Source organism: Chlamydotis macqueenii, chromosome 14 (assembly GCF_036417535.1).
Source record: "Chlamydotis macqueenii isolate bChlMac1 chromosome 14, bChlMac1.mat, whole genome shotgun sequence".
In the NCBI taxonomy this organism is placed as follows: Eukaryota; Metazoa; Chordata; class Aves; order Otidiformes; family Otididae; genus Chlamydotis; species Chlamydotis macqueenii.
In genome coordinates, this window is record NC_141569.1 from 9,608,373 (window position 1) to 9,634,386 (window position 26,014).

General features: G+C 44.1%; 1 protein-coding gene across 1 annotated transcript in view; it reads left to right on the top strand.

Moving 5' to 3' along the window:
• Positions 1 to 15,670, top strand: part of UBTD2 (ubiquitin domain containing 2) — a 55,040-nt gene extending 39,370 nt beyond the window's left edge. The window contains exon 3 of the mRNA XM_086759095.1: positions 15,102 to 15,670. Coding sequence (XP_086615221.1) covers positions 15,102 to 15,499 — 398 coding nt within the window. The 3' untranslated portion in view covers positions 15,500 to 15,670. The remainder of the gene's footprint in view (positions 1 to 15,101) is intronic.
• The last annotated feature ends 10,344 nt before the right edge of the window (positions 15,671 to 26,014 follow it).

Here is a 26,014-nt window from a genome sequence, read left to right on the forward strand (position 1 = left end):
CATCTCCAACCAGATCAGGTTGCTCAGAGCCCCGGCCAACCTGGCCTGGAATGTTTCCAGGGATGGGGCATCCACCACCTCTCTGGGCAACCTGTTCCAGTGCTCTACAACCCTCAGTGTAAAAAATTTTTTTCCTAATATCTAATCTGAATCTACCTCCCTCTATTTTGAAACTGTTACCCCTCATCCTGTCACAACAGGCCCTACTGAAGAGTCTCTTCCCCATCTTTCCTGTAGGCCTTCTTTAGGTACTGGAAGGCCTATAAGGTCTCCCCTGAGCCTTTTCTTCTCCAGGCTGAACAGCCCCAACTCTCTCAGCCTGTCCTCACAGCAGAGGTGCTCCAGCCCTCTGATCATCTTTGTGGCCTCCTCTGGATCCTCTCTAACTGGTCCATGTAATGTTAGACTCAAATCAAAAAGGTCCCTTTGCTTTGTAGTTGTCGCTGTTGAAGACTGGCTGGATACTTAGAAGGTCTAACAAGTTGTCTGGGAAAATGCAGAGAATTGTTTCATTTTTGCTTTTGATTCGTGTGAAATTTAAAAAGGCAAAAGTCAACTATTACACCAATTATTTCACCTCTTACCATCCTTTGGAAAAGGAACTGAGGACTGAAAATGTAGATGCAAACTGCAAAGTGTTTAAATCTTTTCTAAAGCCTTGTTTCATGTTCTCTTTTACCACTTTCTGTTGTCATTTGGTTTAACAGCGCTGTCAAGTCTGTGAAGCCTCATCATATGATTGTTGCACAATTGGCAGCTTTTGCTGCATTTTTCTTCTTAAACTGGAACTTCAAGGAGGAGATATTCAATTTATGAGGTATGAGTGAGAAAACAGCTCTTCCCAGCTGAAAACACAGCACATTATTTCAGTTCCTGGATGCTTAAAGCAAGCCGTTTGTTTACCTTCACACTGAGAAAGGGCAAGTCTGCAGCATTAATTTATAGACTATAGTGCAGGAGAAACATCTTTTTTCATAGTAACCACTTCAGAGCTGGGAGGTGAAAGCTTTGGTGAAACTTTTGATTTGATTTTTATGTTTAAGTGGAGTTGTGAATGCTTACGTTCTTGAGTGCTTCACCCATTTCTCTTTTGAAAGCCTCCTAGTGCAGAGGGGCAGGGAGTTCATGTTAATAAACCCCATCCTGTGTTGACCTGGACTCTCGCAGCCAGTTGTTTTTGCTCTTTAGCTATATTTTTTCCTATCTTTGCTCCAGATTTTACTCTAAAAGAAAATGGAAAGCAGAATGTTACTGTGAAGGTGTCTGTAAAGCACAAAATAAACTGAGGAAGAGAAACCCTTGGCTTTATGTGAAGTAGTGTAAAACATTGCTTTGCTATATAGCAAAGCTAGCTGTTGCTGGTTTCTTTTATTTGATATAATTCCTTGGATTGTTTTTGCTTGAGTCAGAGGAGGGATGCAAGGGAGCAGGGAGGCAATGGTGTGCAGCAGGATGGGGCTGCTGCTGCTTTGCCAAAGCCCCTCCTTTAGAGTTGTTGATGCTTTGGAGGGGGGAGTGTGCATCCTAGCAGGGGAAGTACTGAGAACCAGTGACTTTGGTTGGGTGTGTGGGTGCGTTCAACATTTCTTTCAGGTGTAAGAGGCAGCATGGAAGAAAGCAGAATGTGTATTCTCAATCTGAGAGAGCAGTGGCAAAGTAGAGTTATCTTCCCAGTAGTGACCAGGGCTGTGGACCCTGAACACTTTAAGCTGCAGAGCAAGATGAGCAGGTTGCCTGCTTCCCTTTACATAACCTCCTTGTTCCCCCTGCACATCTCTGGGGCTGCAGGAATGGTGAGCAGGGTGAGTGTACATCTTTGGGTTTAAAATGTCCTTTGCCGCAACATTGGGTTGCTTTTGATATTCCCATCAGTTCCCCTGTCCAGTTTATAAAGACAGCTGCAAGCATCTGTAGCAGGGCAACTCAATAGGTGTTGCAACAGCAGGAATGAGCAGGAGCTGGGAACTGGGCAACTTCTAGGATGGTTTTGCTGCTTAGATAAGCATCCATGCACCTGCAGTCTGAGAAGTGGTGGGAAGGGACCATTTATGAAGGGCTTTGACTTTCAGAACCAGTGGCTTGTATGCATTTTAGAAAGAGAAGGATATAAAACAGCAGTGATTTTACAATGGGTGCGCTGCAGAGGAACCCTCATCTACCACGTAATAAAGTGGTGCTTAAAACACCATTAAATGGGTTATTCATTTCCATCCCCTGGGCTGGAAGGCTGGAGGCTAGATGTGACTCCGGGTTTCTTAGGAGCGCTGGGATGTAGCCCCTGTGTACTGGTGGGACTGTGCTCCACTGGGATATGGTTAGAAGAAGTGAGAGGTAGAGATGCTGGGAGTGTCATCTATTGCTAGGCTGTCGCCGTGCAGCTTGTGGCTGAATTAAAACCACGTGTTTGTGTGGTATTTTTAATGAAAGAAATTATTCTTGTAAAAGTGAGCTGTTCAAGCGATCCCCTGACTGGACATTAGAGAAATAACAATCAATTATTTTGTAATTGGCGAATTCCATGTGAGAAGGCTGTGTCTGCAGTGCCTGCCAGGTGGTGTGCTCCACAGTGTTCTCAAGGAAGCAAATAACAGTAAGGCTAACATTTGGCCAATATTTGTGTTCTTTCTGCATTGCAACCGCTGTGTATAGCATGTTGTGGAAAGCTGAGCACAGAGATTAGCCAGGAGAGAATGAGAGGAAATTACAATAGTTAATCAATGAGGCAATTAAAGATAATTATTGGAATTGGGTTAGCATATCACTACTGGAAGTGCTTTTATTCTAGTGGTGCACTCCTTTCTGTTATTTTTATTTTGTTTTCCATCCTCTTCAAAATTCTAGCTCATTATGTGGGATCTCTTACTCTTCCCTCCCGTTTGCGTAAAGCTGAGCTGCTTGGGCCAGTACCCAGACGCTGAGGAGGAAGTACACGTATTCACAACGTAAAATGCACCTTGTGCTGCTTTAAAGCAGAAGGCTGCTGTGGAAGATGGTAAGAAGACCCGTCCCTCTTGGGGAATGTCTTTCTTTTTCTTTACCATAGCCTTCATTAGTGTTTGCGGCACGGTGACGCGTGTGATTCTGCAGCTGCTGTCTCATGTGCTGGGTGTTTTCTGTAGGAATGGTCCAAGCTCTCTCTGCCATCCCAGGTGTAGCGTGTTGGTGCTAGTGAAGGATACGTTACACTGTTGTGCTTCACCAGGTTCCTCCTAACCTTGAAACAGTCTATTTTCTCAAAAGCCTCTTCAGTCCAGAGCTGCAATTAAGGTGATACTTTCTGTCATTTCTGCTGTGATTAATATTTTTGAAGTAGATACACAACATCCTTTCTGAGGAGCACTGGATTTCCATGTTTTCTTCAAATGAAGCATTGAATCAAATGATCAGGATGTAAAGCAGTTGTGGTGGCTGAAATATTTATATACCTAAGTGCAGGTTAGAAACTATCAACCTTTCAAATAAAGACCCACTTATGGCTACATCCTACAGTTGTTTTCCTGAAATATTTTTAACTTCTACTCTTGTGTTTTTGAAAGGTATTTTGAGGAGCTTTGTCAACATAATTGCTTGGACTCTTCTCAAGTCTCTTCCCCTGGTAGCATATGCCTGTCTGTTTCCTGTCTTTGGTTTCAGTTTGCCTCTTCTGTTGTGGTGAGGATGACTGTACAACACTGCTTTTGGAACTGCTTTTTTTTTTTTTTTTTTTTAACCATTAGTGTGTGACAAGGAAAGTACAGCTAATTCCTTTAAGGAAAAGAAAAAAAAAAAAACAACCCAAGATTGACTCTACAGGACAACCATTAAATGCTCAAAATAAATCCAGACTTGTGGTGAAAGAACATCTCAAATTCTTCTTGTAAGAAGCTGCAGACTGTTGATCTGCGTGTTGTGGATCTTCCAGATGGGAGTATGTCTGTTTTAAGTGAATAATATTCCTCTGGTATCTGATAGTGGTCAGGACATTATGTCTAGTTTATTAGATACTCCACAGGAGTGGACATTTACTACATCACTGGCCACTTACAGCAGTGAAAGTGGATATCTGCTTCATTTGCCTTGCTGTCTGCTAGGAAAATGAGAAAAAGAAATATGAAGTGTTTAAAATGTATTCCTCATTGAAAACTTCAGTGTAAGCCAGTTAGAGCCCCCTAGATGCTCCCTTGTGTGTGAAAAGGTGATCTTCAGAGGTGGTATTGCTCGCTTCTCTAATTGACATAGAGCGTTTCGCCCCAGAATTGGTGTTCCTGAAGGAATTGTTCTCCTTCAGAGTGCCTGAGTTTGGTAAATGAGGGGCTGAGCCAGACCTTGGGTGTCTCTCTTGCCCGTGGATGCACTCTCCTCCTCCTCCTCCACAGGTGACAGTGGCCAGGACACTTGTCATCCTTCTCTCTTTTGCCTTCAGGTATCTGGACAATAGGAAGATGGTATCCTTTCTTCAAGACCAAGGCAAGATGGTTATCATCAGAAGTACCACAGGAGAAGGCTTCCCCCAGTGCAACTTCTTAGGGCCTGATAATGGCTGAGGAAGGTCCCATGTGGGGTCTGTTACAGAGAGCCTGGGCGGTACCACCAGCCCACAGGCGAGCCCAAAGGTGGTGGTTTCATACTTTAAATCTTCCACAGTCTCTTTCAATAAATACATTGGGGTGTAACTTCAAGTCATTACAGGGTTTCAGAGAGTGTGTTAGAGATCAGATTTACCTCTGAAGGTGGAGGAGAAAACTCCTGAATGTCTTCAGCAGGTAACAGACTGGTAAGGGTGTATTGGAACGTGACAAAAGCGTGTGATACATAACCAGCTTCATCTGGTGAAATCCAGATTTGCCAGTGAGGGGCACAGTACTAATTTCTAAGAATTTTTATTTTTTTTTCCTTGGCACTAGCATGCTTTGTGATAGTACAGCTTGAAAGGGTTAAAACAATAAGGACTTCTAAATCATAACTTGAAAGAGGCTGAGTTTGTTGAGAACTGGAGCCTGTAGTTGCTTTTTGCTGACAGTTATCACAGAAGTGGAACAGACTTTGCTTTTTTGCTGATATACTTTGCTGAGCCTAATACAGAGCTTCGCATGGATCAAGCACAAGCGATGTTTGTTTTGTAGCCTTAGTGCAAAGAAAACTTCCAAGAAAATAAAGTGTGTGTTTCCTTGCACACTTTGACTGTTAGTTATTATACAGAAATAACAAGATCTCAGAGCTGCCTTTATTTGTTCCCTAGTGATCAAGTTTTTGTAGAAGGTCATAGCTGCAGCAAGGCCTTGAATTTTTAACCTGTCTGGGCTCTCACTGTCTGTGCAGATCCCCAGAGCCTCTGCTAGGTGCACGTTTAGGGTGTGGTGCTGCTCTGACTAACATGGAATCTTCTATGTTTATGCTTAATGAACATATTTTTGTTCTTTTTTTTTTATTATAAATAAGGTAACTGAAGGAACAGCATCTTGGAGGTGAAGAGCACATCACATGGGATAAAGCAATGCTGCGGCCTTGTGTTGCTTCAGTTTTTTCCTGTAACCTTTAATCCTCTCTGTCCTCACCTTTTTAAACAGCCTTGTGTTGGTGTTTTATTTTAGGATGTAGTACTAATGTGGGATTGTGTCAGTTGCTTGACCTCCCTGGAACCCTTAACGTTTCTGCTGGCTATCATTGGAGACTGAGCATGCAAATGAATGACTTCCATGTTCATTAACAGGTGTTTGAATGTCAGCACAGGGATACAGGCAAGTTTGGGAGCAATAAAATAAAAATAGTACAGCGCAAACTTTTGTCTAGCTCATTCTGTGCTTTCTTTCTGTCCCCTGTTGCATATCGGTAGGTGGAGGGGAGCGTTGTTGTTTAGCCTTAGAAAGTAATTTTTCACATTTTTCTCATTGTGAACTGATGTGGGACTTTTCCACACTCCATAAAAGCCAACATTTGCTTTTATATTCGGTCTAAGGCGTTGTCTCTGCTGCTGTGTTAGCTGAAGCTGTAAGTGCTGGCCCGAGATGAATTTCCACCCATGTCCACTTCTAGCTTAGATTAATCTAAGTCTCAGATATCATTTTGCTGCCCAGAGAGGGCATTGTGGTGGACAAGGGATTGTTCAATGGTTAAGCGTGCTGGCACGGGTCATGCACTGGAAATGGAGCAGCTCAAGTTGCTGCAGTCATTAGTTGCTAATTGAACCTCCCTGCGTAGGTTCGGGACTTCGTAGTGTGGGCAGACTGTGCCTTCTCCACTTGACAAGGAAAAGGGTGTGCTTTTTTTTGGAGGGTCGCTACATGAGTCAGTCTAAGGTAGAACAAGCAGTTAAGGACAAGTGGATTGTACTTAATGAGATTAGTTTCCAGCAAAGGTAAAGTTGTCTTTTCCTTTTGCCTTCTTTGGAAAGGAGTGCAGCAGGCTCTGGCGTATTTGTCAGATGATGTAGTGGTCTGCAGTGTTGATCAATAGTGTCCTGCTGATCTTAGCTAAAGGAAGATCCTCTTAAAGTAATGCAAATAGCATAGCAGTTACCTTGTCTTCCAGAAGTAAGTGGAAATAGAAAAGAGTTGTCATATTAGGAAAGTTGTTATGCAAAAAGTCCTACAGTAATGGATAGAGACTCTTTTTCTCCGTACACCAAAACCAGTGCTCACGAAGCATGTGGCTTTTCATAGGATGATGGAGTCCTTTCGTAAACATATGGGTCTAGTTTAAGATTAACAGAAATTCTGCAGTCTGAGCGGCATCTTCTCCTGTTTTGTGGAAGAATAAACTGTTTTACATCAAGAGCCAGTATGCTGTGTTTTCTGGTGGCCTTTCTGGAAACATCATAGTCAAACATCCATGACTTCTGCATCGGAAGGGGACTTCTACAAGTCTGTTCTAGGAGACCAGAGGAGAAGTTTTGTAGACCTCCAAAGAGAGTGAAAACTGCTTAAGTCTTTGTGGTTGGCAAGAAAAAGAAAACAGCATTTCGTACAACTGAGAGGTTAACTTCCCATTTGGTTTTCCATTTTAACCCTGTCATAGGGTTTTGGACAGCGCTATGTATTTGCTCTCGGTTTATGGGAACAACAGACTAGTAAAAATTCAGTGGTAACAAAGGCAGTGACGACTTCTGTAAATGTGAGTTCAGCTTCTGTGCATCTTCACGCTGAATAGATAAGCTGGTCATTTTAAACACTGCCAAGTTAACTGTCCATGGAAGGACATGATGCAGGCTCGCATGATTATGACACTATGCTTGCTTTTTTTTTTCCTCCAAATCCCCTCACTCTCTTTAAGATGGATAATGGAGAACAGCAAATGTAGATGAAGGGGGTATACAAAGAAGCTCTTCTATCAACAAGATTTTTTTTTTTTAAGTTTTATCTAAGAAGCCTGTCTAGACAGGCATCTATTTTAATGACATGCAAAGAAGAATCGTACATGAATGCTTCATTAGTAAAAAGATTTGTCATCTTTGAACCCAAATGTAATGTTTCTTGGAAGCTGTTACCTTCTTGCAGTATTAGATCCAAGTTTTACAGCGTGGTACAGACGTGGCAGCACATACGGTATTGCTAACACGACAACTACCAAGCCTGTAAGGAAAGGGAGAAATGGAGAAGCTTGGGTGACTGGTTAACCAGCCTCTGAACCCATGGTTGTGGTTAAAATTCACCATCTTCTTGCATTATTTATTTCACAGCTGTTATTCATAGTCCTGGTCTAGTAACTGGCAATCCTTAGCCATGGTGTGGATTACAGGTGTCTATCAGCCCGATGGGTGTCTTAGTTACTGCCTGAACCAACCAGAGAAGACAAAAAGCCAATGAACTGTGTAGGATGTAGGTGTTTGTGCTCTAGTAAGACTGTATTACGGAAGAATTAGTTCTGTTCTGTAAGTTACACTGCTTCCAAGTTTTGAGCTTTCTGGCATAGGTCCCCTCTTCTCTGGCTTCCCCTCTTTCTCTGGCAGATGAGCATAGTGGGGCTGCAGATCCCAGTTCTTCTGACAGGATTGCCACTGCTGTTGTTGGCATTAGTGAGGAGTTTTAAGAGGAGTTTTGAGGGAGTTGGGTGATGGCCCTGACCTCCCCTTTCCCCTATGTGTTCCCCTTCTCAAATTGTTCTCTGTCCCTCGTCCCACAGCAGCTATCCCTCTCCTCTCCCTGTCCTGCTCTCCCCACTCCAGCAGTGAGAACAGTAAGGGATGAATACCTACTAACTGAGGCTAAAATTTGAAAAGTGGCTTGCTTATCTAGTGCAGAAATTTGTCTTTCAGAAGTCTGTCTTAATTATCTTTCACCTTCAGCCTAGTTAATTAGTGCTAATGAATTAACTGATCCTGGTGTTCTGCTATGATAAAGAGAAGAGGATAAGCATGCGCAGCGATGCACCTTGCGTGTTGGAACCAGCCTTTTCTCAAACAAACACCCCCTGCTCCTTCCCAGCCCCTGCTCTTTCCCTTTCCTCCCTCCCCAAAATCCAATCTAAACCAAAAGGTTTCTGGCAAACACAGGAAGCAGTGGCACACAGGCAGGTTGGCTGTCGCTTACAGCACATGAACAAGACACGTCAGACTGGGTGACGATGGCACATCCCCCTTAGCCAGCAGATCAGTGCACTTTGCTGTTCAGATACATCTCAGATTCTTTGGCAGGTGAGCGTTCAGGCAACGCCGTCTCAGAGCACAGGCTTTGCTCCCTGCAGTCCCGCTGCCCTCTGGTTTCTGTAGGTGCCGGGCACTGCTGATTCAGTGATAACGGTTTAGGCTTTCCTCCCCTGTGCCATTGTGCTGGTGTGAGTTGCAAAACTGGTTTTAATAATGGTTTACTCATGAAATTGCTGGCTTAGTTCACAAACCTGCCCTGCGCTAGGGTGAGGTCTGCTTAGTTTGAAGCAGAGTGACATAAATACACATGAGGAATCTTTTGGCTAGATGGTCTGACTGGGATCTGCTCTTTAAAGTATTACTACAGTAGAAGCAGCGAGTTTGGATCATTCAGGTTGGAAGGGACCTCAAAAGTCCAACCCTCTGCTGCTAGCAAGTGCGTCCCAGGTTATTGCCTTTCAGAGCCTTTTCAGACAGCTGAATGTATGTTATTTTATCAGCAATCTTAGAGCGCGGGTGAGCCAGGTTTTCATCCAAGTGTGGAGATGAGCATGTGCTCATCAGCTCAATAGCTGATTCAGTGAACCAGCTACGAGCTGGTTCTCCTGCCAAAGAATGGGGTGGGAGGATTACAAAGGCGGTAGTGGAGTGTCTTAATTTTTTCCTTTCCCTTGTTGTAAGGCACTAAGCATAATTCCAGTTTGTCTTGTGCCAGTTGCCGCAAGCAAGAGTGAGCTGGTCCCCGCTCACCAAGCAGCTCTTGAAGCGCTGGGATCTCCTGCTGGCTCTGGGAGTTGTTCTCCTTTGTGGAATTGAGCCAGACCGATAATGTTCCCGTAATGGAAGAGCTGTTTTTAAGTGAATTTGAAATGAGAATTATTAAATGCTTAACACTTGTTATCTACAAAACCCATTCTTTGAGGAGGTGGAGTTAAGTTCTTTATTATAAGGGGAGGCTGAAGATGAAAGCAGAGCCGTGTTGTGTAAGCAGTTGTGCTGTGGCTTAGGAGACAAGCTCGTACCTTTATATAGGCTTTGTAGACCAGCTTTATGGTAGTTTAAATTTGCATAGCCCATGGAAGTTTACTGTGGAAGAAGCATGGGAGGGGATTTATATATGTGGTTTGTTCTCCAGTGCTTCATCCACACCGTCAGTGATTATAGCTGCTTTCTTGTTCTCCGTATGTGGTGCAAGGCACAGGCTTGCATGAGTACTCCCACACGTTGCCCTCCAGAAAACGGGAGAGCTACAGTTAACTGCGGCAGTTTCAGTCACTGTTAAGTTATATGGGGTTTAACGTGAAAGAGCTCCCAGTTTGTGATGGCTGTAGGTGAGCTGGAACAAAGCATTGCATGCTTTTACTTGTTTGTCTCAGTCCTGTTCAGATCCAGACCAAAGTCACCCTTCACCACTTGCCTGCTGCTGACGTCAGTACACTTTTTTTTTCTTTTTCTTTTTTCTTGTAAGATCTTGTGTTTCCCAGCCGTGACTTGGAATCAGCAACTAATAAAGATGAAGAGAGAGTTCAGCTTTGCTGCCTCAGTCGTTGCTCTCTAGGAATTGCTGTACTGTAGGACCCAGAAGAAGACCCACTTGTTTTCTGGTGCTTGTAATGAGTTTCAGGCATTAGTGACATATATTGAATTCAAACCAATAGTTTACAGGAGAAAGCTCTACTATTGCCAATTTACTCAGCAATCCAGGCTCAGCTTGGGTTTGGAATGGAGCTTTTCAGTAAGAAAAACAAATGAACCAGCTGTTCCTTGGGTAAATATGTTATACAGAGACACTTAAACTCCTTAAATTAGCTAGTCTCATTGCAATGCTGCGTTTGTTTTATGTTGTCTTAATTTCTCTTCCTGCAGCAAGTTTGTCTGGAGGAAGGGAAGAAGAGATGGAAATCTGCTCAGTTTTTACGTTTTGAGTGTTTCTGAGCAATCTTCCTCAAAACTACTCAAAATCTGAAAGAAATAGAGGCACGTCATGAAGAAAAACAAAGAAATTTGCTGCTTTCTCTGGAGAGAGAATGGTATGCAGCTTTAAATAAATGGCAAAATGCCATTAAAATGCATTAACATTTTGTGTAGTTTTGGATGAGTGTGGTCATACATGCCCCATTACAATAACTTTTGCAGAAGTTTACCTTTTTGTCGTTTAGGTGTCTTAAATTGCTGGTGCTTTAATGTGCAGAAGGACAAGTAAGTCCAAACTCTGAACTGTTTAGGGATGGAAGCGGTATTCAACCCATCCTTCTTAGTGTTTTCCCTTCCTAATCCAGAGAAATATCTTCATCCTAATAATCTCAGTAAAACAAAGTTTTATGGCCTGCAGGGCAATTAATTTCAAAATGTTCCAATTCCGTATGCTTGGTGATGATCACATCTGCTTATTTATCCGCCTGAAACTCTCAAGCTGTCTCCTACCTCGATAACAACCAACAAGAAGTTCTGCCTCACAGTTCCTTCAGAATTCCCCAGTTTCCTATTCAATATTACTTTTGAAATATTAAAATAGTCCCATCTGCTGTGGTCTTCTGTTTCGTTTGACCTGATTCAAGCCTGTAAAGTTAACTCCATAACTGTGTTACCACACTGATACTGAACGGCTCTAGAGCTTGCTTGACAGCGTAACTGGGAAATTTTCAGAGTAATGCATCAGTCCATGAGATCCTCAAAGCGCTCCTTTGTGTGTGCCGTGGCACTTCCTCCACATAGGAAGTTGGAGAGGATTAGTTTGGGTGGATGGGTTGGTTGGTTCTGTCATTGGCTTTACTTAAAGGCCATTCTTCATGTTGCTACCAGGAAGTTTTGTCTGAGTTTACTAAACTCGTGTCGACGTCTAGAGGAGTATTTAAATACACAAAGAACACTCGAGTAGATGTATTATTGATAAGCTTAGTTTGTCCTCTCCTCAATATTGTTGTAAGATCTTTTTATAACAACTTGGTCTTTCATTTACTGTACAGAATCCTCCACCTAGACCTGCATGCCAACCAACCGTGCTCTCTGCTGCTTTTGTCCTGAAATCTGCCCCTCCTCCGTGGTTTTTTTGTACGACCCAGTGGTGAGAATTCAGAGTACCGCCTCACCCTCAAGGCTGTGGCATCTGAACCTGGTCTGGTTGCTGATGCAACATCCAGCTGCAGTTTCTGGGGAAGCAAGGGGAAGCAGGGAAGGGGAAACCTGTCCAAATGGGGCTGCGGGTGCGCTGTCCTCGTGCGCTCTGAGCACCCTGTCCATTGCGGAGTGCAGTGCTGGCCGAGGGCGGCACAGGGCTACTTGTCTGAACTGTGAAACCTCTGTTTGCATTGCTTTTTCCTTCCCCAGTTTAAGGGATGCTGCATGCTTCCTATGCTACCACTGGCTTGTTGCCTAGGTAACAAGGAAACCTAAAAAAAAAAAAAAATTTCTCTGTACTTTCTAATAAAAGCGTGACATTCTTTTACTGCCCCTTCCTGCTGAATAACTTTTGTGGCCCAGGCTGATGTATCTTGCAGGAAGGATCAGAAACATGGGTTTCAATTACAACAGCAGAATTATGAAGGGTTTCATAGTTCGGATGTTTAATTTCCTGGTGCTTTGCGCTGCGTAAGGGATGCTGCAGCGATTGCCTCGGTGGAGAGCTGCCATCTGGCTGGTGAGATAGGCCTCGCCGTGGTGGCTGCGGGTAATTCAACCACTTTCTCTCTTCCTCTCCGATAACTTGCGTTTTTCTGCATTGCTTAAAATAGCTCCAAACTCACCGTGCCTTTGGTTAACGCATTCAGCCATTGTTTCACTTCTGAACTCCCACCAATGTGACGCCCCTTCAAGCTCTGCCTTTTTTGCATCTCTGGCATCTTGAAGGTTGCAGCAGAGCCTGACCCTCTGCAAAGGTCCCTTGACCGCAAGCCTCGTGAAGCCCAGCAGGAATTAGCTGGCTGCAGCGGCCCAAGCTATGTGTGCGCTGCTCCCTGTCTCTTTGGAGGTGAGAACCAACTCCTGATCTGCTCCTTGGAGCTCCGGCTTGGCCTCCAGCGGGTGCAGTGTGCTGGTAAGGAGGTGCTGCCATCATAAAGTCTCTTCTGCTCACAGTAGTTGTCTTCTGTGCTTTAGTCAACATATCCAGTCCTGAAAGCCACTGAGTGGTAGGTAATAGGACTTGAGAATCTTAGGGATGTTTTTGACGGTAGGAGCAGAAGAATGGGGTTACCAGTGAGGTTTATGGGAACCTGTTGCTGCATTAACTATTTCTCAGCCTGGGATGGAACTGTGCAGTTTTTACTGGCAAGAGATTTCCTTTATTTTGTCTTTTTTCTTTTTTTTAAAGAGAGACCTTTAAGTTAGCTGCTGTTTCAGAGGATTTTTTAATATTGGTTATCTGATTATGATTAAGCAATCCACTGTTTATAGCATATGCTTTAACCTTGATCTTAGTTCGGCTTCAAATGCTGAATAAATTCCTTAGCAAGCTTACCCCATTGTATTTAAAATGAATCCTTTGATATGCTATTCTAAAGTAGGAGCCTTCTTTTTAAGATACGTAGCTTTTAAAGAAAGATACAAGTTTAGCTGTTCTGGCTAAATTTAAAGGCTATTGAGGTTTGGATTTTTTTTTTAGCAGCAAACAACATCTGCTTATTTCTATGAACTGTGATCCAGAATGTAGTACTGTGACATTTACTAAACTGATCGGGCGTGCAGAATGAAATGAACATTGTAAACCAAAACTGAAGTATGGGAACTTCAGACCTTACTCTGTAAATCACAGACAAAGTACCATGAAAAGCATTGATCCAATACAGTTTTGATAAAAACCTGGTTTGCTCTGAGATTCATAAATGATACAAGACTGTAATGACTGCCAGAATTATATTTTTCTGGATTTCCTTTTTTCTTTTGTTTTCTCAATAAATCTCAGGGCATAGCACCCTTGGTGCTACCTGTACAAACAGAAAAGCACCCAAAGGATCTGCACCTGAAACAGTGATTTTTTTTTTTATTTTTAATTTTTTTTTCCAAAGATTTCCTCTATATGTTTTCATCAACACAAATTATCCTTAAAAAAGCGGGATTCTGTCTAAAACAAAGAAGACTTCCAGCAGAAGATGCTGCTATCGCAGTGGGCTGAGTGACACAGTATATCTCCAAGTTATAACTGTATTGCAGTAATTTTGCTGATCAAACAGCAAAGTTTAAGACAGCTCACTGTCAGCATGAAAAAAAAAACCTCCAACTGAAAAAACCACCCTTAGTTTCTAACAAGGAGCAGTTGAGTGTTGTGTACAGAACTGCCGAGTCAAAGAGTTTTTAAAATATTCTGTAGCTCAAGGACTTGGCTCCTCTTCAAACATTTCCAGCTACAAAAGGATGGGTGATCTTGCAAGTGAATGTGCCCCCTCTAGGGGCAAAAATGTGGAAATTTGTTATAGCAGGTAAGTGCAAGACAAGGAGAAGTGTTTGCTTGGAGTGTGAGTATCCGTTTTCTTAACCAGGGTGAGAAAGGATTTCTGGTGTGATTCAGGATGCAGCTTCATCAGCATCTCTGTTTCCTGACTCGCTGCAAGAGGTGACATGTGCTGTATGCAGCAGAGCTCTGCTTTCAGCCTTTTCTTAAAGTGTTATAAAAAATGTGCTGTGGTTTTTCCAGGATAGCTCTTGAAATATCTTTATAAAGTGTGTCTCATACTGTGAAAAAGTCAGCTTGTATTCGTTGGTTCAGTAAGTGTTACAATTCTTGAGCTGTTCTGTGTTGTACTGTTCGGGTAAGAAGGAACGCCATGTGCAGGGCAGCACAGCGCTGCCCGTTCGTCCTTCACACAACACCCAGATTATCCCCAGGAATCTCTTGGGAGGCTGGGGAAATAAAAATCCCTTCTGAAGCTTCAGAGTTTTGAATATGGGAGTTACAGATGCTGAGCAAATGTAAAGTATATGCTGGGTGTCGTTGCTCTGGCGGTGACACCACGCTCTGTACGGAGCTGAGGAGTTGTCTGACTTGGGTGGTCGTGTTTGTTTGTTCTGGCAGTGATCACTAAAACATGAGTCCTATATGAAACAGTTTCAGCAATTTGTGAATGTTTGAGAAGTTAAAAAAATCTTTCTTTCACAGTGGTCTTTTGCCATTTTGCCTTTTCAGAGCTCAAGTTCAGGATTGTGTAATTCATCCAAGTAGCATTTTCTGGGTTCATGCGTGCCCTGAACCTCAGGCTGTGCTGCCAGTGAAATATTCCTCTTTTAAATGACACATGGGGAGAACATCATCCTCCCTCATCTCTTCCTTCGTGCTGCTTTTGAAGCTTATTCTGGTTTATCTGGAGGAAAGGGTGTGTTTGGCTTTTGAGGGCTGCTTTTAACTCAGTCACAAGTTTCCATATGAAAATAAGGTGCAGCAGTTTTTGGTGAAAACTTGAGATTTTTGTATCAATCCTTTAAAGCCTGAATTCAGACCTCATCGCTCAGACAGTTTAACCGCAGGGTAAATGCTTCCAAGCATGACCACTTCAATGTTAAATGTGAAATGCCTTCAAATTATTTTTTTTCCCCCTCTTATCTCCTAAAGGTGCTCTTACAGAGTGTTACGATGAACTGGGCAACCGGTACCAGCTTCCCGTCTACTGCCTCGCCCCACCTATCAACATGATAGAGGAGAAGGGTGACCTGGAGACTCTGGATATTCCTGATCCCCCACCCAATTCAGGGCACGAATGCCAGCTTCGTTTGCGCCTGTCTACAGGCAAAGACCTCAAACTGATGGTCCGCAGCATGGACACAGTATACCACATGAAGAGGCGCCTGCACGCGGTGGAGGGAGTGGAGCCAGGCAGCCAGCGCTGGTTCTTTTCAGGCAGGCCGCTGGCAGACAAAATGAAACTGGAGGAGCTGAAAATCCCAAAGGACTACGTGGTGCAAGTCATCGTGAGCCAGCCCTTAGCAAATCCCACCCCGGTGGAAAACTGATTTCTGCTTGTTTATCTATTCTTCTTTCCTCCGTCTCTGTCAAGGGGTTTGTTTTCACTGCCCTCTCTTCTTTCGGTTTGTCCTGCTAATGGATTGGTTCCAAGAAATGACCAGCAAAATTCCATCTGTGATGGAGATCTGCAAAAACAAAACATAAAAATGTAAACTGGCCTTTGGGGTTTGCCTGATCTCGTATTTAACACAACAGCAAGCAGCACAGGGCAGGGGCAAAGGAAGGTGCGGGAAGGGGAAGGAAAGAGGGAGGGAAGAGATTGTTATTCAGTTAATACAAATATGTAATCAGTCTAAATACTGTAGATGGTGTCCTGATCCATGGAGCCCAGAGCAACAGAGAGCATTTTTATTTAAAAAAAAGAAAAAATCAATTTAGAAAACTTTTAATATCAGCACCACATACAGTTCGTGCAAGAATTGCAGCTGCTCTGGGTAGGTCCCACGCTGCGTGTTCACGGGGATCCTTTCCGGTTTGACCTAACTCAAGTGCTTTGCCCAGGCACCGCTGAGGCGCAGCTGGCCCTGGGCAGCGGAGCTGGGCTGGAGGTTCGGTCTCCATCCCATGCGGGCAGCTCCTGGTGATGCTCAGACCAAGCAATTGTACATTCCAAGATGGCAACGCACTCCTGTGCCATTGCTGGCTCCCGAGCTGGGAACGCAGCCCGCCAGAGCCTTAGGCAATAACTTAATGTATACTCTGACGTACTGTACTGTGAACTTACTACAGGACTGACTTAGCCTGACATTTACTGGCTGACCGGCACCTGAGTACGTGCCTGCTGAATCACACTCAGATCATTCAAACAAGCTTTGACTGGGCTGGCTAAGGTGAGTGATACACTGGTCTGCACTTAAGCGTTAGGTGCATCACCTTTGTCAAATGGCCCCAGTGTAATAGGGCCAGGATAAACTGCAGTTACACCCAGATGAAATGGATTGCAACTTCCCCTGTTCGGTTCCAAGAGGGCACAAAGCGTTGAAGATAGTTAAGGGGACACAGCAGCACATGGTTTTCAGCTTTTTGTGTGAGTGTCATTTGAAGCAGCAGCCAGTCTTCTAGTTCTGGTGGCTCTCCAGCCAGGACAACTGGAGGTATCTTCACCAGCACACACTTGCAGCCCAGAGCATGATGGTGGTGTTTCACAGCCAGTGCTTCCCCTTCAGAATGTAAGAGGAGCCCTTTCAGCAAAAGACAAATCTTTTTGTAGTCTCAAAAGTCTGAATCAGAGCATACTGGGGGGTTGGAAATCTAATTGGTTGTTTCCTCAGAGATGCTCTCTGTGTTCCTTTTGGCTGCTCTTCACCCCTGTCTGGTAACGCTTTTGGTTGAGATCAAATGCTCTGTTCCTCTTAAGCATTATTTCTGGTTTGCTTGATTTTTCAGCCATTATTAAAATGACTTCACTTCTTCCAAAGTCAAATGTGCTATTCAGGTATGAATAGCATATTTTTATCAGTTTCAGTCATCCCTCTCTGAATCAGTGCTCTAAAGCTACAGTTGTCCAAGCTCTTTCTTGTCTGCTAGTGAAACTGGGGGGTCACACTGACAATTTTAAACTTGTTCCTTTTGCTTCTTCATTAATTCCATAGAACGAGGTTTCTCGGACTCAAAGGGAGTTCTTGCTCCGTGAGCATCAGCTCAGAGGCAGAACGAGTAGAGGTCACTTGTACGACACCATGAGTCTTTCCCAGCAGGTGGGAGCAGGCGTAGAATTCCCATTGGTGGTTGGAAAACAGATCTACATTTTATGTGTGTTTCCCACCCTACCCCAAATAAACACAGCTTTCTTTTTGGTCCCTGGGTTGTGTTAAGCCTGTGGTTTTCTGACAGCTTCTTTAGCCCCAGTTTGGTACAGGATGACTGAAGTGCAGTGGTAGAGCTGTGTAGAGGGAAAATAGTTCCCTGTTCTCACAAACACCAAAGTGATTTGGTTTTCTTTTTTTCTTTTGTTCTTTTTAAAGATGAAATCACAGCTGATAAATACTAACCTGTAACAAAAGGTTTCTATTGTGGAGAGGTTTTTTTAAAGACAAATATGATTTACTATACTGGGTTTTTGCAGCCAGATCTTTTGCATTCCAGAGGGGAAAAAAATATTTGATGCATAAACAACTCAAAATTCTCTTGGATTTTCACTGGGCAAAGGATGCTTTCATGGTAGGAAGGCACTCCTTGTCTTGTAAGGCATAACTTACATCTCTCTACAAATGGTCTTTATAATGTCATTTCCTCGCAGTCCTTTCTGGAAGGAGGGAACTTGTCACAGATAAGGACAAGCAAACCTGGGTGATAGTTCTGTGACTGTGAACACTAAAACACTTTTTTTTTTTTTTTTTTTTTTTTAGGATACATCTTGTTTGGTTTGTTTTTTTTTTCATTGTTCTATTTTCGTTCAGGCAATGGTCACCGTCTACTGTTTTTGAGATTATAGCATGTAGGGACTGGGAGAGCTCCTTCTTTCCCTCTCCTACATCTTATTTGGAAAAGGTTTGGTTTTATTATGCCATAATAGGTGACCGTGTTTTGTTTTAATTGCTTTTATAGTGGGGAAGAAGGCGATGAACTAGAGGCTGTGTCATGAGTGGGCTTTGAGTAGAACAGAGCATTGGTTCATGAAAATACTGTCTTCTCTAACAGCCTCCCTCCCCCTTATGTCCCTTAAGGACATATCTAAAACTGAAAAAAATTAAATGGTAAAATGCTTTTATAAGTGAAAGTGAAGGACTTTTCAACCTCTTCTGTATAAAATGACAGATGTGCTAAGCACATACCCTGCTGGAAGCAAATTTTACAAGATTTGTATTGGGAAAGAATTGTAAGTTTAAAAAAAAAAAGTATATATATTTAAATCAGTAATGAAGGCATACAGCATGTTGACTAGCATATCCCATGTATGTAACTAGAGGTTGCAGTATACATTGAGAGAACAGTCATTTCTGTTTCTGAAACGCCTTGGCTTTGTCCTGTGAGATGGTCTTCAGTGCAAATGCCAGTGCAGGAAGCCAGGCTGGGGCTCCCGTGGGACTCTGCAGATTCCTGGGGCACAGCAGGGCTGCCCATGTGCCTGGAGGAGGGAGGGAGGGAGGGAAAGAAGGCTTATTTAATTGTAGAGCAGAGCAGGCATGGCTGAAGTGAGACTAACCCAGCACTAAACAGCTGTTCAGCTGGCAGGGCTGGTGCAGGTCTGTGTGGCTGACACCAGTGGCTCACGGGGAGGATGGATAGGAGCTGGTGTGTGTGTGTCTTTATTTTTGCAGCGTGGGTATACGTTAAGCTCGCAGCTCAACGCTGCTAGCAGCACGGCCTGGGTTTTGGCGTGCCAGTTGGTGTGCTGCCCCGCACCGTGTGGTGTCTTGGGTATAACTGAAGCAGTGCAACAGGTTTTTTTAATGCACACAGCTGTGAACTGCAACACCAGGTACAGACAAGTGAGGAGTAATAGGGGGTTTTTATTATTTGTTAGACCCTTCAGCCTTTTGTGTCATTCCTGATTGGCTCTGGCTGTGAACTGATGCCAGCAGAGAACAAACATTTTTTTACCATGTTAGTGACAGGTCTGTTTGATGTGATTCCAATTTTGATACTCGTTATTGTTGCTTCTGCCTGACCCAGAAGTAATAACCTAGGGAAAGTCCACACTCCTGAACAGCTTGAAGGGCAGAGAGGCACCAACACGTGTAGCCTGCTGCGGCGAGGGAGCTCCAGAAAAGCTGCAGAAAAGCTCAGTGCACTACAGAAAGATGCTCAGGGCTGTTCCACAACCAAGTGACAGCTGCTCCTTCAGAGCATCCAGCTCCCAAAAGTTTCCTTTACTACCTTGGCTCTTTGTGCGTCACAGTTTATTGGTGTCTTCTGCAGCAAACACAGCTTGGAATAGCTGCACTGCAATAACTTTTTTTTTTGTAGTTTTTTGAAAGCCTTTGCTTCTCTGCATCTGGGAAATATTTTGGAAAACTACATGATGTGAGTCAGCAGTGTAATACGTTGGGATTTTTAATAGACCCCCAGTGCTAAAAGTAATAGTAACAACAACAAAAAAAACCCTCATCCCAGGAGCAACCAGACAAAACCCAGCTCCTCTTTGCCTTTCACAGAAGGTTCCTGAGTTGCTCTGGGGGGAGAGGAAAGAGGGGTTCACTGGAGCAACAAGGCAACACATGGCAATGCGTGTAACCGTTAGCGAAGCAGATTGACCGATCTTTAAAATATTGCTGTAGTATGACATGCTTCTGCATATCTATTCATTGTTAGTAAATAATGTAAAAACTTTTTAAAAACTATTTAAAAAATAATCTTTGTTTGTTACAATGGCGGGATGCTTTTAGCCATGGAGTTTTGAAAGCATTTTAGCCACGTCAGTGTTGACGAGTTGAATGCTGTACGTTTCTCCATTTCTGTCTTCTTCAGAAGCGTGAGTGGTAGCTGCATTTCTGACTCTTCTTTATATTTTACAGACTCTCTTTATGTCACTGTAAATACACCCAAGACCCTGCACCTTATGCAGAGAATGTTTACATTTAAATTTTTTGTTGGCTTTTTCACTGCACTGCTCAGATCCTGTTATGTTGAAATGAAAGTCGCCTCTGTTAGAAAAAGGGGCTTTTTTTTCCTTGCCCTTCACCACTTCCCCTGTAATTCTGACTCCCTCCTGGACGATGGCTGGCAACTCTTGGACGGCTTGCGCTCTCCTGGAGTAGGATGTAGAGGTATTTGAGAAAGGCGTTTTTGAAAACTTGCTTTGGGTGGGGGGATGAGCTTTGTATGCTCTGCAAACTTGGAAAAAGAAAAAAAAACTTGGAAAAAGAAAAAAATCTGCTTCAAACCCACTAGATGTTGGTGGTCTGCCTTGCAAGTTAACTGACCTAGGAAGCCTTTGAGTTAAACTTTCCAGCAACTGTGCTTCTGTCTTCTCCCAAAGAAGATGAATGTCCTGCTATTATATCTGCAGCTACAAACACTTCTGTTGGTTAATGACTGTATATACAAGTCTGCCTGCTTTAGGACTTTTCCTTTTCATAACGTGTTTTTGATTGCTCTGTTCTGCAAATGGTTCTCCTCTTCCATATTTCATCCGCTTAGGTACTCCATAGCCACGTGTGCGTTGCTCTTGTTCATAGGAGATGGAGCTATAGCTCTCCTTCCAAGGGAGATCCATGCCACTGAGCCTACAAAAGTCAAATAGTTGGAAGATGAGATGTTTTAACCAGCGAGCTTCTTACTGTGGACTTTGAGACTTATTAAATGTGTCCACTGGACTCTCCGTGAAGAAGTATGTTCCTGCCCTCTGTTGGGTATTGATCTGATAGAATTCTGTATTTCTGTCTTACAGATGAAGACCATTCGATCAGAGCCATGGGGCAAATAGAGAACTTAAAATCCTGACTCCTGCCTTAAAGCTTTTAGTTCATCTTGAGCTTCAAAAATTCTGCACCTGATCCTTCCTAAATCTCTTTTCTTTAGGAAATTTTAATCCAGTCAAAGGCTGGAGGCAATTTAAGGAAATTTAAAACAAAATAAATTTTAGCTGATGGCTTTATTAAAATAACTAACTGGTCTTGTATTAAAAACCTTATTTGTGCCTCAAGTCCAGGGAATGTTTAAAAAGTGGAGGTGGCTTCTGAGCAATGATTGAAATGACTGCATTAGCTGGCCGTTTGTAAGACACTTGCTTTCATATGCTCTGAGCAAGAGACTTCGGTTTGTGTCCTCTGCCTCATGGTAATGGCTTTCAACGATGGCTGGTACCATCAAATTTGTACTTCTTGAATAAATATCTTCATTTTTATGGTAAAACCTTTTGTATGCAGTTTGTTTGTGTGTGCCATGTAACAAACGTATGTTACCTAGGATACGGTGCTAGATTGGTACTGACACAGAACATGCCCAGCTCTAACACGCAGCGATACGAGGACAAGGGGATTCCAGTGACATGACTGGTATTTTCCCCCCCAACCCCTGTAACTTTTAGAAATCAACTATACCAGTTGTGTAAAATAGGCTTTTAAACTTTTTTTCCTCTCCCTGGCTCCTTCAGTCACTGAAGAATTCTAGGCCAATATGAAGATGCTGTGAACATCAGGTAACTGTAAAAATGCATTATGTATTTTTATGTTGTACCTCTGTTTCCTGGTTGACATCACAGTAGTATGTGCACATATCAGCTTACAACTGCAAAGCACAAGCAGGTTGTCTTCAGACTGTTAAATTATTTGATTTTTTTAAAAACTTTTTTTTTCTAACCTAGGGAAGATCGTTTACCACTGAGAGCAAACCGTCATGAATTTCTATTGGAAATGCTGTACAAAATTTCCTGTATTTAAAACAAAAAAGATAATTTTTTTTTTCCCTTGCATTACAAAATAAAAGTAATCCTGGAAATGCCATGCCTTAAGAAATAAACTCTGTTGTTTTTCTTTTTAAATTTCTTCAGTAGGGCTTTCAATTCTGAGCTGGAGCTCTAGAACTTTTTCATTACCTGCCTGATACCCTAGAGACACATTTTGGTAATAATTTTGGTGTGTGACAACACTTTATCTTGCAAATAAGGTGTGCAGTCCGTGGAGAATGCAGAGCCTGGAGCCGCGCTCAGACGTTCAGCGTGAACCTGCTCTGTGCCCGGCTCCTGCTGCCTGCGGATGCTTTTGGCTCCGCGCTGAACAGTGCAAAATAAGGGTTCTGCGTAATTGTCCTATAATTACATTAACTGACATGTTGTCTTAATTCAGGTCATCACTTTTACAGTCTTGATTAACTGCCTAATGTATCAGAGGAGAAGGAATAATTTTTTTTTCTAGGCCACTTTGGTCTAATGTTATCACAGCTAAACACTTTTCTTTTAATCTCAGGGTAATTTCATGGTAGAATTTATGACATGAGCTATAAAACAAATAAGCATGTGATTTTCCTGGAACTCTTAAACTTTTTCCCATCTATCTATATATATATATATTCCTTTTACATGTCTGAGTATATAAAATCTTTTTATATATACATACTCCCTTTTGTGTGTGTATCTGTACGCAAAATACCAGGTGCAAAGGCACGTTTGTAGCCGTTTGTTCTGACCCATGAGACAACCCTGGTTCCATCTCCCCCAGCATGGATGGAGATGTTCTCAGAGCTGATCTCCTCAAACACCAGGATTACAAAACCAGGTGTGATCTTTCTTTACCCATCTCCTGGCTGAGCAGAGTGTGGTCCCTTGTGAGGCCGTCAGAGGGATGTCCATCTCGTGTGGTATATGTGCACACCACATCACCAAGCTGTCCTTGCTGTGCAGCTGTAGCACATTGTGGTGTTTCGGGTGGGCTGGGGAGCTCCAGGCTCACTGTTCACGAGAGCAAAACCCCAGGAGGATGTGGATTCTAGGTGAAAAGTGCACAAGAGTTGAAATTTTTTTCAGTCACTGCTGCAAGCGGTGAAATCCAGTGCTGCTTCACACCCTGCAGCATATGATCTTGAGGCAGAAGGCTATGTATGATTTACAGAGCTATGTTACACAGATCATGGTGTTTCTATTCCTAATTAACATATCACATAATTAATGTTTGTATTGTGCCTATATTGATATTTCACTCACCTGTATGCTGCACCCTTGCTCCTGGCTCCGTGACAAGCACGTACGTGCTTTCTGCTGGCTAAAGCTGTGTCCCAGTTTGGCTAACGCACCCATCCCCCTCTGCCTGTGCTCCTGCGGACCAGTGCTGTGTCAGTACCTGGTGCTGGACTCCAAAGACAGCGCTATGGGAAATGATCTTCAACTGTGGTCCCAATTTTGCTGCTCCTTAGGCTGGGATGACAGCCCTGGTCAGTGCAGGAACTCCAGATGCTGTAGGGATCACCTGGCTCAGAGGGGCTGGTCCCTCTGAATCTGGGCTAAAAATATCAAGGTAACTCATGGAAAAGGCACTGAGCTCTGCAAAGAGTGGCTCGTTGTGTTCTCTTTCTCTGAATAATCCCAGAAAGTTGGGATTTCAGGTGTATGGTTTATTTTCTCTGGCCCCAGAGCAGTTGCAAAGGGCAGAGAGGTGGGATGCCGCCTCCCGGGCGTGCCGAAACCTCACTTCATGGGAGGTCAGTGGCAGCACTTGGAGACTGGAATTTGCTGTTCTAATTAGTCCCTTATGCTGCAGCCATGCTGCTTCGTTAGGGAAGCACCCTAATGGCAGCGAGTTTGGAGAAGGCTCAGTGATGTGATGTCCTCTGTGTAAGGTGAGAGGGGAAATAAATTCACGGGATTGCTGTGCCCAGAGGGTAAACAGTCAATATTTAGCAAGAGAAGCTAAACTGCTGCTCTTGCTTTCTTTCCACATGGACTTAATTAGGTGGTTTCATTAACAAAGCAAACAGCATTTCCTGTCACTGAGCTGTTCCTCACCAGCAGCACGGAGGCAGGGAGCTGCCGGAGCCCCGAGCGCGCGGGCAGGGATGCAGAGCGGAAAGCATGGGAGTGGGAAGCTGCCAGCACGTCTCTAAAATACCAGGAACACACAGCTATGGCAGTACACAGGGAAGGTAACGCTAACACCACGCCTAGTCCTGGCGAGAGTCGTGAGGCACAAAGCTGCAGCCCAAGTTGCACTGGCCCTCCCTCCTCCTCCTCGGACGCTGGGCTCTGGTGCTTGCCTTGGCAGAGCAGCGGCGATGTGCGATGGAGAGAAGAGAAGGGGCCATTGCCTTACTGCAGCGCTGTGATTCATTCTCTTCCCACACGCTTGGTACATCTATCCAGCAGTCGTAAGCTGAGCCCGGGGGACGGAGAAGCGAGGCTGTGCTGTTCCCAGCTGGGTAAAGGGTTCCTGTTCAGTCTGTTAGGAGCTCGCTGGTCCTGCTGGCAGGCTGTTCACAGTCCCCTTCCCCTTGTAACTGTTTGTCAATGCAGAAGACTGCAAACATCTGGAATTCCCTACAGATCAGTTGCTAGTTTTGGAGAGGAGATGGATTCCTTACTTAGCAAGGCAGCCTTGCCCCATATAAATGGTTATTTTGGAGAAAGACCCCAAGTCCAGGCTCTCAGCCCCTTCTCCAGCTGACTCCAGTTTCCCGACTGACTCAGGAGAAATTGGTTCCAACTGATCGCCTCCGGCTCGTCCCAAACACGTTACGGGTTAATAGGGCACCTCCCTGGCACAAGGCTGTTGCTCTGCCATTTGTAATGACTTGCAGATGTTGGAGTAATTTGCAACGGCCAGGGTTGCGGGGCGGATGGGGGGAGCGGGGTGGTGTGTACATGGCTGTACCACAGCCCTGCTGCTCCTGCTCCACGTGGCCTTTTAATCAGGCAGCCTTGAGATGAAAGGACGGGACCAATGCTGCTCGGGGCTGAAACAGCTTGTTCCAGGAAACTGCTCTGAGGGTGTTAGAGAGATGGCTGCGGGCCCCGAGCAGGACGGAGGCTTTGATACCTCGCTGTGCTGCTAAACCACGCAGGAAACGGGCTGCGAGCCCTGCAGGGCTTACGGGAGAGATGGAACAACTGCCTGCAACAAATAATTGAAGAGGATACTGGTGGTGGAACATAGAGGAGGAGAGTAATCGATCAAAACAACAACCCAGGGACCTAGCAGCAGAAAGGAGGAGAAAGAGACAGAATTTCCCTCAGTTACTGGTGCCTGCCTTGCTGACTGTGCTCCTGGAGCGCGCCGGGATGCTGAGGTCATGGGACGATGTGAAGCTGTGGCAGAGATAAGAGAGGTCTACAGTCTGTTAATGACTGATTTCCCTGCAGGTGGTCATTAATCAGAGCAGGGAGGCATCTGAAAGAGCGCAGGTGACCGGGCAGGGACAACGGTGAGCTGGTGGCAAAAGCAAATTGGGAAGGGCTTGGTGCATGTACCCCTGTAAGGAGCTCTGTGTCCATGCAGAGGTGGAGGGGAGGTGATGTTACCGGCTTTGTTTCCTTTCTGGTTGCAGGGAGCTGCTCCCTGCCATGGGGCAGGGATGACATCCCTACAGCCTCTCCTTGGAACGTGGAGCTGTTTAAAGTGGAAATGAGGGGTCCATCAGAGAAGAGAAAGAGCTTCTCCTGGGGCTCATATCTGGCATTGGTATCTCCATGACTGCTTTCGGACCGGGCAGAAGCCATGGTACGGCACTCATAATGTTTCAAGAAGGAGCTGGGAGCAAATCCGAGTGTACCCCACCGAGGTACCCCCCTGGCCAGCAGCTCTGGGAATGGACTGCAGAGAGCTTGGAAAATAACAAGAAGCCACAAGCAAACTTAGTAGAAAACGGCTTAAATAAAGGCACTTCTGCCAGTCCTGCTCACCTCCTCCCATTAGAGTCTCCTCAAACAGAGAAATATGCCCAGTTTACTCCCAAAAAAATTATTTCTTCCCATTGCAATCTTACTGTTACAACATTTTCAATTCAGACCATGCAGTAAGTCACCAGTGACCCACTCCTGAAGTCAACAAGAAAACTCGGTCTTGAGTGAGAAGCAGCTGCCAGCTGCAGTGCAAAATGAATCCCAAGGATTAATTTTTATTTTAGGGGCATTT